Raw genomic sequence first — 16531 nt, forward strand, 5'->3', positions numbered from 1 at the left:
CGTTATCTCAAGGCTGCAAAAACATTCAAACATGAGCGTTATTTTTTTCCTGACAAAGATGTTTCCTTGCCAAAACATTTTTGTAGACAGTACGAATTTTAACACTGTTTCCAACCACTGAAAAATGCAGCTGCTGGCCCAAGTTTTCTACATTGGAGGAAGCTATAAAGTGTATGTACTTACAGAAGATCTTTTTTCCTGGTTTTGTTTGTTTGTTTTTTTTCTTACAGAGAGTCTCATAGGGCTGATGGGCAAATATTTAACACAGTCTCTACTCCAGAAATATAGAGATATTAATAATACACAAAGGTATTTTAAAACAACTAATTTCCTGTAAGTATATGAGATTAAAAGACAAAAATCTTGAAACCCTTATTTAGACTTGACTTCTTCATTCTATGGCCAATATCTACAAGGATATATTTTCACTTTAAATTTGAGCAATGTGTAAGGGTTCAACCAGCCCCATCCAAGAGTAAAAGCTGTTTGTTACCAAAGCTCCTTTGTGACGGAGCTGTGATTTGGGAAGGAAAGCACCAAGCTTCCTACCACCCTGAAGCAGGCTGTGCACCACCACTTCTCTCTCACACCATGAATTAGCACTGCCACGGTCAAGCAGGCTCCTCGCCTCAAGCACCCTCTTTGTCACTGGCAATACACATCTAATAAAGACAAAACCAGCACTAACAAACTCACTTTAATTAGTACCCAACGAGTCCTACTCCCTTGATAGAGTGCCTGTGCCACAAACAGGGACTTCTAAAGATGAGATGGCTGGAGCTGACTTTCTCGCCTGATGCCTAGTTACAAGGCGATGTCAGCTCAAGCTTTTTGCAAACACCCAGCACTTGAAACTGGCTCTCTGATGGGTATGAAATATTACTGTAAAGGAAGCTGGGCCACTTCCATGAGAAATAAGGAGTGAGCCAGAGCTTGACCCAAGTAAAGTATAATTAGAAGAGGGTAAGGGCAGGTAAGCAATCTGTTAATTGCAACTCTCCAGAGGCAAGACAGTCACATTTTTCCCACGCTGTCTTCTTTCCTCCCTCCCAGTCTTAAGACTCAGCTCTCCAGGTGACAGTCAACAGACCGACCGGTAACAAACCAAAGTGCTTTCCTGGTGGGTGATTTCAGCACAGACTCCCTTGTTTGTTTTGGGTTTTTTTTGCCTTGGCATTGCCATTGTCACGTGGAGTTAGATGAAACTGCTTCAGATGCTTTGGCTATCAAAGACCATTCTAGATGAATTTATATATATAACTGCTGTGAAGGAAATGAAGAAACATTAGTTAATTAGCAGAGCAGTTCTCATACAGCTCTCGGGCATTGCCCTGAATTCTGTATTAACCATCCTTTACTGGACAGGTCACTCACCACTGCTCTGGGCTCCTTCTGAAACAGGTAAGAAAAAGAGTGATTTCCATAAAGCCTTCCGAAAGCCAAACAGTACTTATCTGAAGCCCACTCATGTTTTAGAAGTGGGTAATTATTTATCTGAGCCAATATACACCTTTCCTTCCTAGCACAGTGCTATTGATAAAGAGCTGTATGGAGTTCACATCAGCTGTTCTGAGCCAGCTGCTATGGCAAGAACATTTTTGCATCAATTAGAAAATGGCTTTTTTTCTTCATAAACCCATTGTTGACTCAGGTGAGCTAACTGAAATGACTAACCGTGAATGGTAGTAAAGACTGATTACTGCTCAGTTTGTAAATGGGAAAGTGAGACAAAGTTTATAGAATATGAAGAAAAAAAAAAAGCCAAACACTGAGAATATGTAGATTGAAAGAAAATAGCAATTCATTCAGTAATGCTGCTAGTTATTTTTTAAAGTCCATGAAGTATTGAACCATGTTTTTGTATGAAGTGTATTGTGTTAAAAAAGGAGAAATAGAGACCAAGTAATGTTAAACTGGTTTTAATATGTCTTTTAGGACAAAATAAACAGGTGTGGATCCAAAATTCATCTGAAAAAATCTGCATAAGGTGTAAGTATAGTTTGCACATTACTATGGAAATGCTTAATTTTCTTTCCTTTTATAAAGTGCATTATGCTAGAACTGTAAGACCATATATAACCAAATTAAAAATTACAAAAGCTTCAAAATCCTATACTGCATGTGTTAGGAAGCATACACCTGACTGTGAAGGCCCATACTGTAAGCATACGTGTGAGAAAAATATGTCAAATACATGAATGTGCAGGAGTGAATCAGTAATTGCTACTTTTAAAAAACTATAGTCTTTACCACAAATTATGCCATTTTGGTAGATGTTTACCCTTATTCTTCCATCCAGATATCTAACAGGATGATGCATCAACCAGTTTTAGTCATTATTGCATTTGGCTGGGGAGAAAGAAGACATTAAATTCATCACAGGGATTGTTATTAAAATGAAATTCCAAACAATACAAAATACTACTCAAGGGAAACAGCCAAAATGAAAAGCAAATTTACATAAAAATGTTCATATTAAGCATTGTGTCACTCTGTAGATTAAACAGCTTCTCGATAAAAGCCTGAACTTATTCAGGTTTAACTCAATAACACCACATATGAAATTCAATAGAACTTTCATTTAAAAAATCCATGCTATGAAATGAAATGCACAGTGTTATTTTCAGGGTAATAGACTAAGTCATGGGATAATTGCCTATTACATCATGTCCACTGACAACATCACTGGGTTTTTGAATCCTTGAATGCAAAGATGGGCAATGTGGATCCAATGGAGACTTAATGGAAAAATTACTTAATAGAAAATAAAAAGATTAGGTGAACAAGAGAAAGTAATCCTGTGAAAATTAATCTATAAAACCTAATTTTTTCAATATGCCAAATACTTCATTTAGAGTTGATCATTTAATCCCTTTATTCAGCACACCGAGTGGCTTGTTAGTCATTGTGGACTTTGCCTATAAATCAAATAAAGCTTAAATATAGAGGCAACCTCCTAACACAATGCACTGATGAAGATGAGGCCAGGAAGAGGAACAGGTCTACATCATCCAATAGGCAATGTCACAAGGTCAAGCCATGTGAAAACAAAACTTAATTACCGTATCTCCAAGCATCTTTATGTTTAAATGACCTCATAAATGAGGCACATTTCACAGTGCTTGTAATAATCAACACTTACCAAGCACCTTTCAGGAGTGCTTTACAAACATTAAATAAGGTCAGAAATCCTAATCAGAATTCCTAATTGCCATTTTACAGATTGCAAAACAGTAGCAAGGAGATTAAACAACTTGTCAAAGATCAACAAAGGAGCTTAGCCAAATTAAGGATTCACGACTTTGGGCTCTTCTTCGTTTTTGGGTTTTTTTTTTTTTTGAGAGATAGAAAGTATTTGATTGTGGCATAAAGCCACAGTCTGTGATGAACTGGGGTACAAAGAGACTGCACTGCAGCTGGAGGGTGTAAGAATTCTGCCCTACAAGCAGCAATACATCTGTAAACAGTTAAATTTAGTGCCTGTACCGGTACTTTTGTAATTGCTTCTTGACATAAATGGGTTTGAACATTAACCAGTATGTAATATTGAGCAAGAAAAGACAAAGGGGATGAGCATCACACAAGATACTCCAGACAGGTTTTTCTTCCCCCCGCCCCCCATCTCTGATGCAAAGAATGTAATCATTTTGTATCCTTGGAGTTACCATCTCAGAAAAGGGATATTTTCACACACTACATAATGGCATTACTGGGGTTGTGACGCGATTTCCACAGCCTTTGGGAATGATACAAAAATACCGTTATAGCTCTCAGACATATATAGAAAAGGAACATTTACTCAGAAAATTCTGCAGTTAGGGAATAACTCCATTTCTAGTGTATTCTTTTTCCTCCACAAGAGGCAGGCCTTTCTTTGAGAGCTCTTGAAGTATAGCCATTATAAATCAGAAGATCCACAAAGAAATCCAAGTGTATTCTTGAAGATTCTGGGACCTCTCTGCAGCTTTTACATGTCCCAACCCTGGCTGCCACATGTCACCCCCTTCTATAAATAGGCATTACATTTTGCTGAGGAAGGTCAAAACGTGTGAGGGGTGTAAATACTGCAGCAGTCATCGTTAAGTCATGCATTGATTTATTCTTGGAAACCTAGGAGCTGTGGAAGCAAAGTGTGCCTTACAGAGCTGCAAGTCCCAATTTCCTCAAGAGGTAACTACAGTAAAACTTTGGAAGTTACAATCACTGCCTTAGGAGGTTCACTGAGAAAACACAGGTTTCTCAGGTTCACTGAGAAAACACAGCGTGCTGTCTCGGCTCCACGCTCCCCGTGTGTTTTGTACCCCGAGGACTCTCTTCCTTCCACCTTCATTCGCTGCTTCCCTACCGCATAACTGAAGACTGCAGATCTGACAGTCTCCACAGGGATGGTCTGTTAGTACCCAGGGTATTTGAAAGAATTATTAGACAGGTCAGCTTTCTCCAGTTTGGCCCCTCCACAGATGTTATCTCAGTTACTAGAATAGGCTCTGTGATAAAAATACGTTAGCTGCTCTCCATGCATTTTAGTGGGCTATTAAAAATCATTATATAAAAATTATAGATAATTGTGTTTGCTTTGTGCAGTCAAAAATACCTACCAAACTTCACTGTAGTTTAGAAACTGAAAATCTGTATAATACAACCAATTTAAGTACACGGCATCTGTCTTATTACTGCCAACCCAGATACATAGACATTTTAACATCTGAAGTTCAAGAACAAATCCAAGCTTCACAATTCTAACGTTACTCAGTAACTACTGGAAAAGGCTTAATACTGGTTTTAGCAAGAAGAAAGAACTCTATATGGATGTCAAATACTTTCAAATAGTAACATGGCTCAAATTTAAAAAAATATTTTTTCCTCATTTTGTTAAGAATACTTTTTTGATGATGGCCACCAAGGAGATTTTACACTGAATTTACTGAGAAATTAAAGATAAATAAAATGTTACAATACAGAATATATGTTTTGTTTCTATTCAATTCGTAGAAGAACATGTTGGTTTTTAACAGCATCTCCATTTAAAGAGGAAGCGGTAAGGAACAGATGAACACTAAATTGTGCTTCTCATCACTGAAGTTCTTCATTTGGTTAGAATAGCTGGATCATCGACTCTCTCGATTTTCCAACTCCGACCCATTTAACTAGGGAGGGAAACACACTTATTAGAACAATTACTGAGAGTAAATATTACAATAAATGAATAATTTTCACCTTTCATCTCACTTTCCTACAAACTGGCCAACTTTGTCCTGAAACACAATGCTCGTAAGTTTTACTGCCAAAAATCACTTTGTTCCTGCTGCATTACCAGACTAGAAGTGCAACATACTGGAGTCTGAAAGCATGAAATAATTATATCATAAACACAAAGCATTGCAGATGGAAGGCCTAACAGAAGGTCAAGCATATTTGGGGCAGGCTTAACTCATTGTCTTGAGTGATGGAATGTCTAGCTAAACCCCTGCAGAGACAAAGCAAGAGCTCTGCCAGACTGTGAAGTTTTCTTGATGTAGACCAGGAGATAGTGATGCACACATGCTATAATATTGTTAAATGTAAGGCTGCAATTAAAAACATTACCCAGCGTGAGCAGCCACCCCAAATACCATACTACAGTTGTTCCACTACAGTTTTTATTGCCCATGGATACTACAGAAGTGACTGTAGGTAGGTCTCCTTTAGCCATCAAACCCACCATGGCACCCTGCCTCCACACTGAGAGCCTAACTCTGCACGACAGGCTAAACAATCTTGTATCCATTATGCAACACGTCTCCAAATCAAGCCACTCCCTGACTAACGAACTCAGCACTTTTACAGAGCTGTTCCTGACTGCTGCGCCATCCCCTATGTACATCTACACAAAGATTTACCTGGCACTCCAACATGGTTCTCCACACAGCGGATGTAATTCTGGGCCTTGGGTGGGAGGTCCTCCCATTTTCGTGCACCAGTTGTGTCAGTCTTCCACCCAGGCATTGTTTCATACTCCACTTCCACCTTCTGTAGTATCTCCTGATTAGCTGTGGGAGAACAATTTTTATCAAAGTTGATTTTCAGCTGCTTCACCTTAAAAGAACACACCTATGGTTCATGACCAACAAAGTCTTTTGACAACACTTAAAATCTGACATATGAGAAACAGTATTTCTACTGGTTGGTTCATTCGTTCATTCTTAATGTAGATTAATTTCTGTTACTTAGGAAGATAACTATGATTCAAGAGGATCCAGTAATCCAGTTTTCTCTTGTCAAAAACCTTAGGATGCACTCTAGGTTGTCAGAAGACTACAGTAGTATTTTTAAGGAAACAAATTATTTGAAGTTTACAGTAGTTCCACTTTTTAGTTCAGATTTGCACGTAATAAAACAGAAGTCCGCCTGTAGACAAGGCACGACTTTCTAAAAAATTTGGAACAGACTTAAATCAGGCTTGCTAAAAAACTTAGATGTCTGCAAGCCTTTCCCTACTGGAATTCACACTGTGCTACTGTCCCCAGCCAGGAGCTACCATCAGTGGTGGGAAAGCTGGCTGCTGCCAGCCCTCCCTGCGCCTCCAGAATCCCCCCTCTCAACAGAACAAACCCCTCATCTTAGCATAGACTATTACAGGTATCTGGAAAATGCCATTAATGTATGAAAATTACATATTATTACATCTTAAAAGTTTTAACGTGAAGTATATTCATGAGGCAATGTACATTTTTATTAACCACAATGTCGTTGCTGTTAATTATATGATGGTAGCCCATAAACAGCTTTATTCTGCTTGTATTCATCTCATTTTTGCACAGCTTAAGCACCAATTTTATTTTTACTTCATTAAGGGCTATTGCCAATGATACCCAGTCACTGACTTGAATCTTGCTGACTTTCAGACCCCTTGTGTTGTCAATAAAAAAAATAAAATCTAATGGGACAAGACATAGAGGCCCTAACACAAGATTTTATTTGCTCTCAACTTGTTGTCATCATACGTATAGACACAAGGTGACTAGAAAATGCTAACAGACTGATACAGTAGTCTTTATACTGATATCGCAGTTCTGCAAATTTCTACAGAACGTCTAGCAAAAAAAGAAATCCAGCCTGATTTTAAAAAGCAAACAGTCTTTCTCAACAGGTATGACTTAACAGGCAGGAAAGAGAAAAATGAACATAGATATTTAACAACATACCTGGAAAATACGGAATTCTTTTTCCACCCAATTTGTAAGCAACACCAATTTTAATCTCATCAAGGACATCAAGAATATCCAGTTTTGTTAATGCCAAACTGTACAGAAAAACATCAGTTAGAGTTACATACATGATGAATCTCCTCTTTAATACTTGGGGTTTTTTTCCTTCTTTCTTTCTTTCTAGTTTTGTATTTACAAATCCAGCTCAGGCAACCCAGCAAGCAGAAATACACAAATATATTAAACTACGAACACTGCTAACTGAACTCATGCCTCTGGGATGAATACATGACTGAGTTACTAAGACACATTTCCAAATGCTTGACTGCTCATACTGTTCAGTTCAGCACATGAAAACACAAGCTGACTATGTAAAGTGGCACTTACTGGACTTGGATTGGGTGTGCACGATGGGATGTCACTTTACGTTACTACTACTGATTATTTCTGTTATTCCTACTGATTAACAACTGTAAGACAGACTTATTTACTAAATTACACTTTTTAAAACAGACTTCACAAACATAACCTGGCTACTAAAATCACATATACAGTTCAGTAGGAAAGAACCCAGCCTGGCTTTCAGTGCCTGGGCTGTGCTATCAGGGCTGTCAGTTTAATGAACCTTTTTCATGTTTTGAATGAACACACTGGAACACAAAGGCGGAACCTCAAGATGACACCGTGGTATTCACTGATTAGAATAAAACTGCATTTTAAAACTAGTCAAATTCTCTAGAAATAATATGCCAGACCTTGCCTGGTAAAAATATGAGTAGCTGAGGATTTAGACAGGTATGTGCATAATAGTCCCTGCTCTATGAGCTCAGTAAATATACGATGAATGCAATGACTGAATGAAAAGACCTTCTGGGAAAGAAGCAGCATAGAGACAGTTCTTCAACTTTTTTGAAGTTTTTATCTCCTCACGTTTTTTAACTGTCACAGTTAGCAGAGATGACAGTTTTGTTGACGGAAGTGCAATAATTGTATAGAACTGAAATGGAAGGAAACATAGCACCTTCCTAATATTACTTCCATACAAAATAGAGCTGTGTAAGTTAAAGCAAAATACAAATCCACATAAAAATATTTCAAAAACCCTTCTGATAAATTAATAAATACAGATCATTGTTCCTTTGTAACATTAGCAGCATAAACAATATTAAGTCTCAGTTTCTAAGATATTAAAATGCCCAGGGTCATGTGTGTGCATATATCAAGTTTGCCTGAATGCACAAGCCTAGACTTTTTTATGAACAAAACTGCAGTGAAACTTCTGCAACTTTTTCTGAAAATACAGATTGGTAATTAGTTGTAAACTAATGGCTTATGATAATTACTAGCATTTTAGCATCAGACATAAGCTAGCTTGATGGCATTATGGTCTTGAATAGTTCCTTTAAGCAGCCACTTTTCCTTAACAATGTCAATTTAATACATATTTTGAATTATAAAATAATTTATCAACAAGTAAGTCAGTCCTAAAGAAAATAAAACTCAGCCCATTAAATGTAGAATTTATAATACAACATTAGACCACATCTTTGTAAATAAATGAACCTGTCAGGACTGGAATGAAAGCTGTGCCAGTTGCTGTATGCTTTGTGTCATCCCACGTGTTTCACTTAAAGAGGTAGCAGTTCCAAATGCCACAGGTTTGGTCCTACAAGTATGATCAACTAGAGTCAACCAAAGCTCAAAACCAGCAGGTTTTAGATCACAACATAAGTCAGTACGAAAGCACTAACAGAGCAAACTGTTAGAAAACTGATATGTTGAGCCAATCTACACTGGCTACCTGATGTAATCTGATGTAAGCAAAGTAAAAACATATGAAAAAAATCACTGCTATGATGCTGTAAAATCACTTGATTTGAAAAGCAAAAAAAAACGTCAAAGGAATTAGATTATTATTAGCATTAAAACAATTCTCAGTTGCCTGTTGTGAGTTATTTTATTGCTTAAAATGTAACACTTTACTGGACTTATATTAATGTTACCTACATATTTATTCTGCGAAGCACAAAATTATCACTTCCAAATGTAGCGCAAAATCTGTGATGCTTACGCAGTGAATCCGTTGATCATATGAGCATATTTCAAAATGACAAGATCTAACCAGCCACAACGTCTCTTTCTGCCGGTAGTTACTCCCCATTCGTGGCCACGGGACTGTAAAAGATCTCCAATTTCCTAAAAGAAGACAGAAAGAATGCTGATGGTATTTCACTGGAAAGTAGCAGAAAAACAAATACAAACAAATATAGATGAATAGTTGTGCAATTCCAAAGCTTTTTTGGTAGGAAAAAAAAGAAAAAAATAACTCAGTTTTATTAGGAGGGGACTAAGGCAGAGAATAAATCCCCTCATGCACAGGAGGTCTGTATTTCAATCACTAGCATTTCCAAAGTATTTATTTAATATGACTATTTCATGTTCCAAGGAGACACTTTTCTTCCTTCTTCATCTAATAGGAAGATTTCCTTGACAATTCAGGCCTGATTTTAATTTTGTTTGCATTTCCTTTCTTCATCTGGTCTTTTGGCATCTGTTGTTCTTGGGGCAAGACTGCAAATGCTTGGGCCAAGATTAATGCTTTTACAATGTCTAGGTCAACAGACTCCTTGACCATGCCCACGGCTCCTGGGTTCTACCACAGTATGAGACTTCTCTTCGGGCCGGCAGTGTTTATAATGTGTTAAAAATGAGGAAGAAAGAAACTTTATGCTCATGATTCATAAATCTAAAGGATATCACTGATTCATTTGAGCCATTAGAGAAAGGATTTTAGTGACTAAATCATTAAATTAGATTTGGATCACTGACCTAGAGATTGCTGTGCACATAGCTCATAATCAATACCCTGAGCTTTCTAGTTTCTTGATAATGAAAATACAATAGACAGTTTAAAAGAATCAAAATCTCTCCCCTTCTTTTTATTGATCAATTTGTGCATGACTGGCTGATGCACACACCACATTTATTCTATAAATGACACAGAACACAGGCTGTTAAGCACAGAAGTTGTATCTTGTAGTTTAAGCTTCCTGTGATGCACTGACAGTTCCAGTCTACAACAAACTCTTGCCACTGACATGCACCTCATGACATTACATAAATGATGAAATCTGTTTTCATATCATTCATTACAACAGAAGTGTGGTCACTGTAATATAACATCATCACACTTGTGTTTCTCTCCTCTGAAGAAAAATACATGAAGTTTATAATGTAATTCTCCTCTCTTCATGAGTGCTTGGTATTATTATTATGGTGCTTATTTATCGTTGGTATACCCTTGACCTTATTTTATTATTCCTTTGACCTTACTTTTTGGAAACTGTATCTATTGCATTTTGTAACATTAAACCTACATTAATCTGCTCAGTGGGGAAGGCTCCAATTCCCACCCGAGTAGTATAGGCCTTCACCACACCATATACATCACCGACATGCTGGGGAGGAACGCCAAGCCCAGTGCACACACCACCTACGGTGCAGTTCGATGAAGTCACGAAAGGATACGTGCCTGTTGGAAAAAACAACAGCGCAACCCTGTTTCAGCAATGAAAAGAAACAAAGACTGATTCTCTTTTATGGCAAGGAACGATTTGAAAGGAGATTTTCACTTGTATGTTTGGCTTTAAAGCTAAACTAAAATAGCAGCCAAAAAGCAGGGCAAATTCTTCTTACTACATGTGCCCATTTTGCTTTTAAGAGAACAAATTAAGCTGTTCTTCCCCAAATTGCCTTCTCCTGTAGTGAATAATATGTATTTAGATTTCTAAAGCTCCACAGAAATCCCCCCCCACCAAATGAAGGACTTTTTCCACTCAAATAGCTGACTTCCCCAGGCAATTTGTATATTATTAGTGAGCAAGACAAATAAGAAAATATACTACTTTCTTATACTTAAGGAGATATCAAGTATGCGCAATCTGTTCCAATGTGTAAGCTTTTCTGCATTCATCCTTTGCAACTTCCACTGAGGATTGTCCACAAGGGAGAAATTTAAAAGCATCTCAATACTACTTCCATTAGGCACTGGATCTATTACAGGATGCTGCTGCTGTGTAAAGCTTTTTTCACTGTCCTATGTATCACAGAAAGTATTTCTGCAACACCCACGGACAGCCTGGTGGAAAGGTCACAATTTGACATGCCCAGTGCGCTACGCAAGCAGCTCTGAGTATCTGCCGCAAATTTTCTAAGCCTTCAGAGCTTATTCATGATCTCTACACAGTGACTCCGGATTAGAGCATCTCTCCAGTTTTTCATTTCATCTTTACAGAGTTTTAAGTAGTTTAATCAGACTTTTGGTATGAGAGCAGAGCAGAGATCAAGTGAAGAAGCTATACCTATGGGTTATCTGCACCAGTTTAATCTTCCTTCCACCGCAGAGGAATTATTTCAGCAGCATTGCAGTGGGTGCCTGCAATGTATGGCAATGTGCACACACATTTAGAGGTAATAAAGACAAGAATATCTGGAGTGAAATTTCAACTCCACTGGAATAAACTTCAGTAAAAATCAATACCTAAACCCTAAGCACTTAAATCCTGTTAATGATACAATCTCTGGCTTACTGTGCTTTACTTTTGGGAGATCTGTTCCTATTAAAGGGAAAACCATTTTCTTTCTCTATTTTCCTGCTGTTTGTAAAGCTGAGATAAACAAAAATCAAAATAAAATTAATCAAAATAGAACTAATCTCTTAGGAGTTAAATTAAGTTTAGAATTTAACTTACCAAAGTCAATATCAAGTAATGCTGCATTGGCTCCTTCAACAAGAATCTTCTTTGGGGAGCCATGAAGCGCTTCATACATAAAATACACGCCATCTCGAACCATGGGTCTTATTTTTTCAGCATATCCCTGCAAATTTAAGTTGAAATGTCAGCTTCCCCAGACAATGGCTGGAAGCAGGGAACACTGTGTTCACTTTTCAAACAAGAAACATACAGATAACCCCAACACACCAGCTGTGTTTTACCTGAAAAAATACAACTATTAGCTTATATTCTACTGAAAACAAATCAATGTACTGAACCATTCCATAAGAAACCATAACTTGTTACGGCATTAGAATGCCATAATTTCTGTACTGTTTCTATTCACCTGTTGCGTACATACCTCATTGTGTTGATAAAGTCTCTATATAGTGTGTCTGTAGTCTAGACACAGTGAGAGTGGGACTTAAAAATAGCGCAAGCTCCAAAAGAAAAAAAAAAATCACTCCTCACCAATATTGAAAAGTATCTTTAAAGGTAGGGTGTCAGCTCTGAACAAATACCAGACAAAACTTGGAAAAGGTAAGAGATTTTTTTATCATCCTCTTTTCCTACATATTCATGAAGGATGTTTTACCAGTGGCTCTTAAAAAGACATTTTTCTTGTAATACCAGAATCTTGAAACACAGCTTCCACAAACAATTCTTCAGTATCATGGAAGTCTCTCAGACAGCCTATATTAGTCACGGCTGGAGACTGCTAACTACAAATGTCACCCTGCATTCTCTTGGCTACTTTAATACAACAGTTATGTCAAAAAAGTAAAATATTATAGGACCAATTAAATCATCCACAAAATTTATTTTAATGCCCACAATCAGAGATCATTCTATTACAAAGCACAGCTACTACTTATTAAAAAGTTTTGTAATACTGAAGATATGTATTTTTCATTTAAATTAATTACTTTAATAAGTAGTAGTTCTGGTAAACTTTATTTTTACTTTTTGAATTAAAATAAATATCTTTGAATTAAAATAAATATTACTGTTTTCTTCTATACTTTCCTTGAAACTGAACAAATATTACAAGTGTTAAATTCTTACCTTCAGCTTCTTCAGTTGTCCTTCTATATCTATTTCCAATGTAGGAAACATTGACTTGTATTGTTGTGCCAGGTTTTTAAATCTGTAAAATATTGAAATCCCATCTATGAAGAACACTCTTTGAGTTACTGTTCACAGAATCTTTGGCAAGAACTCAGCTTACGTTATACACAGTATATAGTTAGAGCTATAGGGATAAAATACCCAGAACTTCAATACCTCAACCAGTGCATTTCCCAAAGTACAAAATTAAATTTTAAATTATGAGAAACTCTGAAGTACAGGAAATATACACACACACTGTTTCCAGTTTTCTTCTCCTTCTAGACAATTTACGCACAAAATTTAGATGCATATTTAAAAACATGTCCTTAAAAGCAAATCTGTTAGCCAAAAGGTATCACTCTTTAATATAATATTTATAAATGAAAATAGTTGTACCTTGAAGAAAATTCATCAAAGTCAGAAAGGAGGTCACAAATTCGAAGGCCTGTTCGTGCAGCTTTGGAAGAATATGTTGGTCCAATCCCCTTCTTCGTTGTGCCAATACTAGTTAAAAAGAACACCCCCCCCCCCCCCCAAACAAGTATGCTTTAGCATAATATGCTTTAGCAGAAGTTTAGCATGCTTTTTTTTTTATCATAATAAGCAAAAATATGCTTCATGCCAAGTAATTTTGTTAAAGCTCTTCAATATACCATGTACCGGGCAGGAGTTCGGAGACAAAAAAGTGACTAACGTTCTGTAACAAGAAATATATAGCAACTTGCATGCTTCAGTGGATTTGCACAAATATTGCTAATATTCATAGTATGCAGTAAAACATTAAGCCTTGGGTCTGGCTGAGACAAGCTTAGTTTAAACTATGTGTGTATATACATATGCTATACAGTAATAATGGTTACTATATTATCCTGTGGTACTACTACATCCCTTACCACAAACAATAGGAAACAAATGTCGTTTTCACAGTTGCAGCACTGCCTATAGTTGTGAACAACAACCAGTTCTGTGAGCAATCACGCTGGTTTCCTATGGCTCTGCCATTATACCATCTCTGTCCCTATGAACTCTTGCTGCTGCCTATAGAATCAGTGAACAGTTTGAGTTGGAAGGGACCTTTAAAGGCCATCTAGTCTAACTCCCTTGCAATGAGCAGAGGCATCTTCAACTAGGTCAGGTTGTTCAGAGCCCCATCCAACCTGACCGTGAATGTTTCCAGGGATGCAGCACCTACCACCTCTCCGGGCAACCTGTTCCAGTGTTTCACCACCCTCATCATAAAAAATTTCTTCTTTCCTTTACCTTGATGAGGATAAAAATAAAACTGTTTCTCTGCCTGCATGCCTATTTTCATGTGCATTTTAGAAATACAGTAATTTTCAGAACTCTATTTGTGTGTTAAGTTTTGCTGAAATTGTCCAATGGGATCAAAATCTAATAGACTAACAGAGAAAAATACAGTGTGTTCACATAAACCTTTGTTCTTTCAGAAACCAGAAGTTTGTCATACGTAATGAAGTATGACTAGTTACATACTGGGCTAAAGTGTAAGATTAAAATTAAAATAGAAATTAATATCTCCATGAAGCATAAGTGAATATACAATAAATAATTACAAGTGTGGAACCTAATTGGTTCTATATGTTGCAGAGAACTGGAAAATGGAAATAGGTAGGAATGCATACCCTGCCTTTTCAGTAATACCTCAGAGTTTGTTCACTAACATAAGCAGGAGCAGAACAGAGTCACTGAATTAATCACATCAGCAAGGCTCTTTAGAGATACATTGCATTGCTGTTTTTCAAAATTACACTATTTTTTCAAATTTGCATAATTATTAATGAAAGGAAGGTGCTGAAAATATTTACTTTTTTCCTTCTTGAGCTTGACGTTGCACTTCCTGGAGCCCATCTACTGCCTGATGAAAGTCAAACACTGCAGTGGAAAAATCAAATGGACATAGCGGGAGACCAAAGGAGAAAAACATTCGTTAAATCACAGACATCTGTAACTTCAAGACAAAGTGGCTTTACTATCACTGACAGTACACAGGCCTCCTCATGTGAAAACAGAGCAAGCATTCCTTAAACACGGTGAAAATATGTAAAACATCACTCTGTAGTGGATACAAATTTCACTATTATACTTAAGATACGCAACATAGAAAGAGGCCGTATTGGGTCAAATACATGACTGCTCTATAGAGGAGTAATGTAGTTTAGTACCAGGAGCGAAACAAATCATTTGTGAAGTTTTTTCCCCCTTCAATCATGGCTTACCTATATGTGCTCTATCTGATATAATCAGTCTTTTCTCCCAATCTTTTAAACCTGTCAGAAGATACAAAGAAAAGAAGGATTTCAGCTGTGTTGATTGATCAAACCTTGAGATTTGCTTTTAGTTCTTCTATGTCTGCCAGTTTATACAGCTTCTTGTTATGAAGATCGTAGACAAAATGGATAAAACATAAGTGAATATCAAGTATCAGCAATGTTTTCATTAACAAACTTTTCTCATTCTTTACTTTTTCAGCTTTCTCATTTTGGTACCGACAAAGGTATCCACTTCTTAATGCCAGAATGCTGTGGCTGACACACAATTCTTATTTTAAGGAAAGATTCTTGTTTAACTTCCTATACAATAAATCACTAACCCCATTTGTGCCTCAGAAAATACAGAATTTATATATACAGAATCATAAAACAACTTAAGATGTAAGGGACCATAGAAGGTCATCTGGTCCAAAGCCTTGCTCAAAGCAGAACCAACTGAATTTATATTTGGGCACAGAAATGGGGACACAGAAACTCTGGGTTAAACCATCTCGGTTTGAGGTCAAAGGGAGGATTTTATTTTCTACCTAATATGGTATCAAATGCCATAAAGTTCCCTGAAAACTCACGAAAAGATTGCTTTAGAAAAAACATCTGAAGACTGCAACAGTATTCAACATTTTAAATACTGTTTCGCTCAGCCTCAACCTGGCTGCTATCATAAAGAAAGGTTAAAAATTACTCGATACAAACCTTTCTTTTCATTCTTTTCAGCTTCTTCAAACAGGCCTGGTAAATGTATAACCACTCCATTACCTTTGGGAACATAAAGCATTTATTTTAAAGCAAGAAATAAAATATTCTTAGGATGCACGACATGTAAACACTTGCTGTCTGAAATTTTATTTAAAAACTAAGTTTCTCACATTTGTCACAAAGTGATCTTGAGAACTTTTTGGATAAATTCTCATTTTGGGTAAGCAGCTACAAGCCTGCTAAAATCAGAAAAACCAGAGCTCGCTTGTTTGAGATGTGAATGCCGAGTCTGCTCCGAAGCCAGCTGAGGTAAGCAGATTCTTTTCTTTGTGGTGGACTTTGCAACATGACTTCAGCCTCAACTGTTCACTGGTAAAGGCTCAAAGAAGTCCGTGCCTTAAAACACCAACAAGTCTGCGATAGTATTTAAATTTTCAATATTCACATATTTGTTTTAAACTCAGCTCAGACT

General features: G+C 36.9%; 1 protein-coding gene across 1 annotated transcript in view; it reads right to left on the reverse strand.

Moving 5' to 3' along the window:
- Positions 1–1908: 1908 nt before the first annotated feature.
- ADSS1 (adenylosuccinate synthase 1) overlaps positions 1909–16531 on the reverse strand; it is a 30021-nt gene continuing 15398 nt past the window's right edge. Inside the window, exons 3-13 of the mRNA XM_075753420.1 lie at positions 16057–16119; positions 15310–15360; positions 14899–14965; positions 13469–13576; positions 13028–13109; positions 11939–12065; positions 10565–10719; positions 9259–9383; positions 7185–7282; positions 5880–6029; positions 1909–5147 (exon numbers count right to left, since the gene is read on the reverse strand). Of these exons, the coding sequence (XP_075609535.1) occupies positions 5095–5147; positions 5880–6029; positions 7185–7282; positions 9259–9383; positions 10565–10719; positions 11939–12065; positions 13028–13109; positions 13469–13576; positions 14899–14965; positions 15310–15360; positions 16057–16119 (1079 nt within the window). The 3' untranslated portion in view covers positions 1909–5094. The remainder of the gene's footprint in view (positions 5148–5879; positions 6030–7184; positions 7283–9258; positions 9384–10564; positions 10720–11938; positions 12066–13027; positions 13110–13468; positions 13577–14898; positions 14966–15309; positions 15361–16056; positions 16120–16531) is intronic.

This window comes from Balearica regulorum, chromosome 5, assembly GCF_011004875.1.
Source record: "Balearica regulorum gibbericeps isolate bBalReg1 chromosome 5, bBalReg1.pri, whole genome shotgun sequence".
Lineage (NCBI taxonomy): Eukaryota > Metazoa > Chordata > Aves > Gruiformes > Gruidae > Balearica > Balearica regulorum.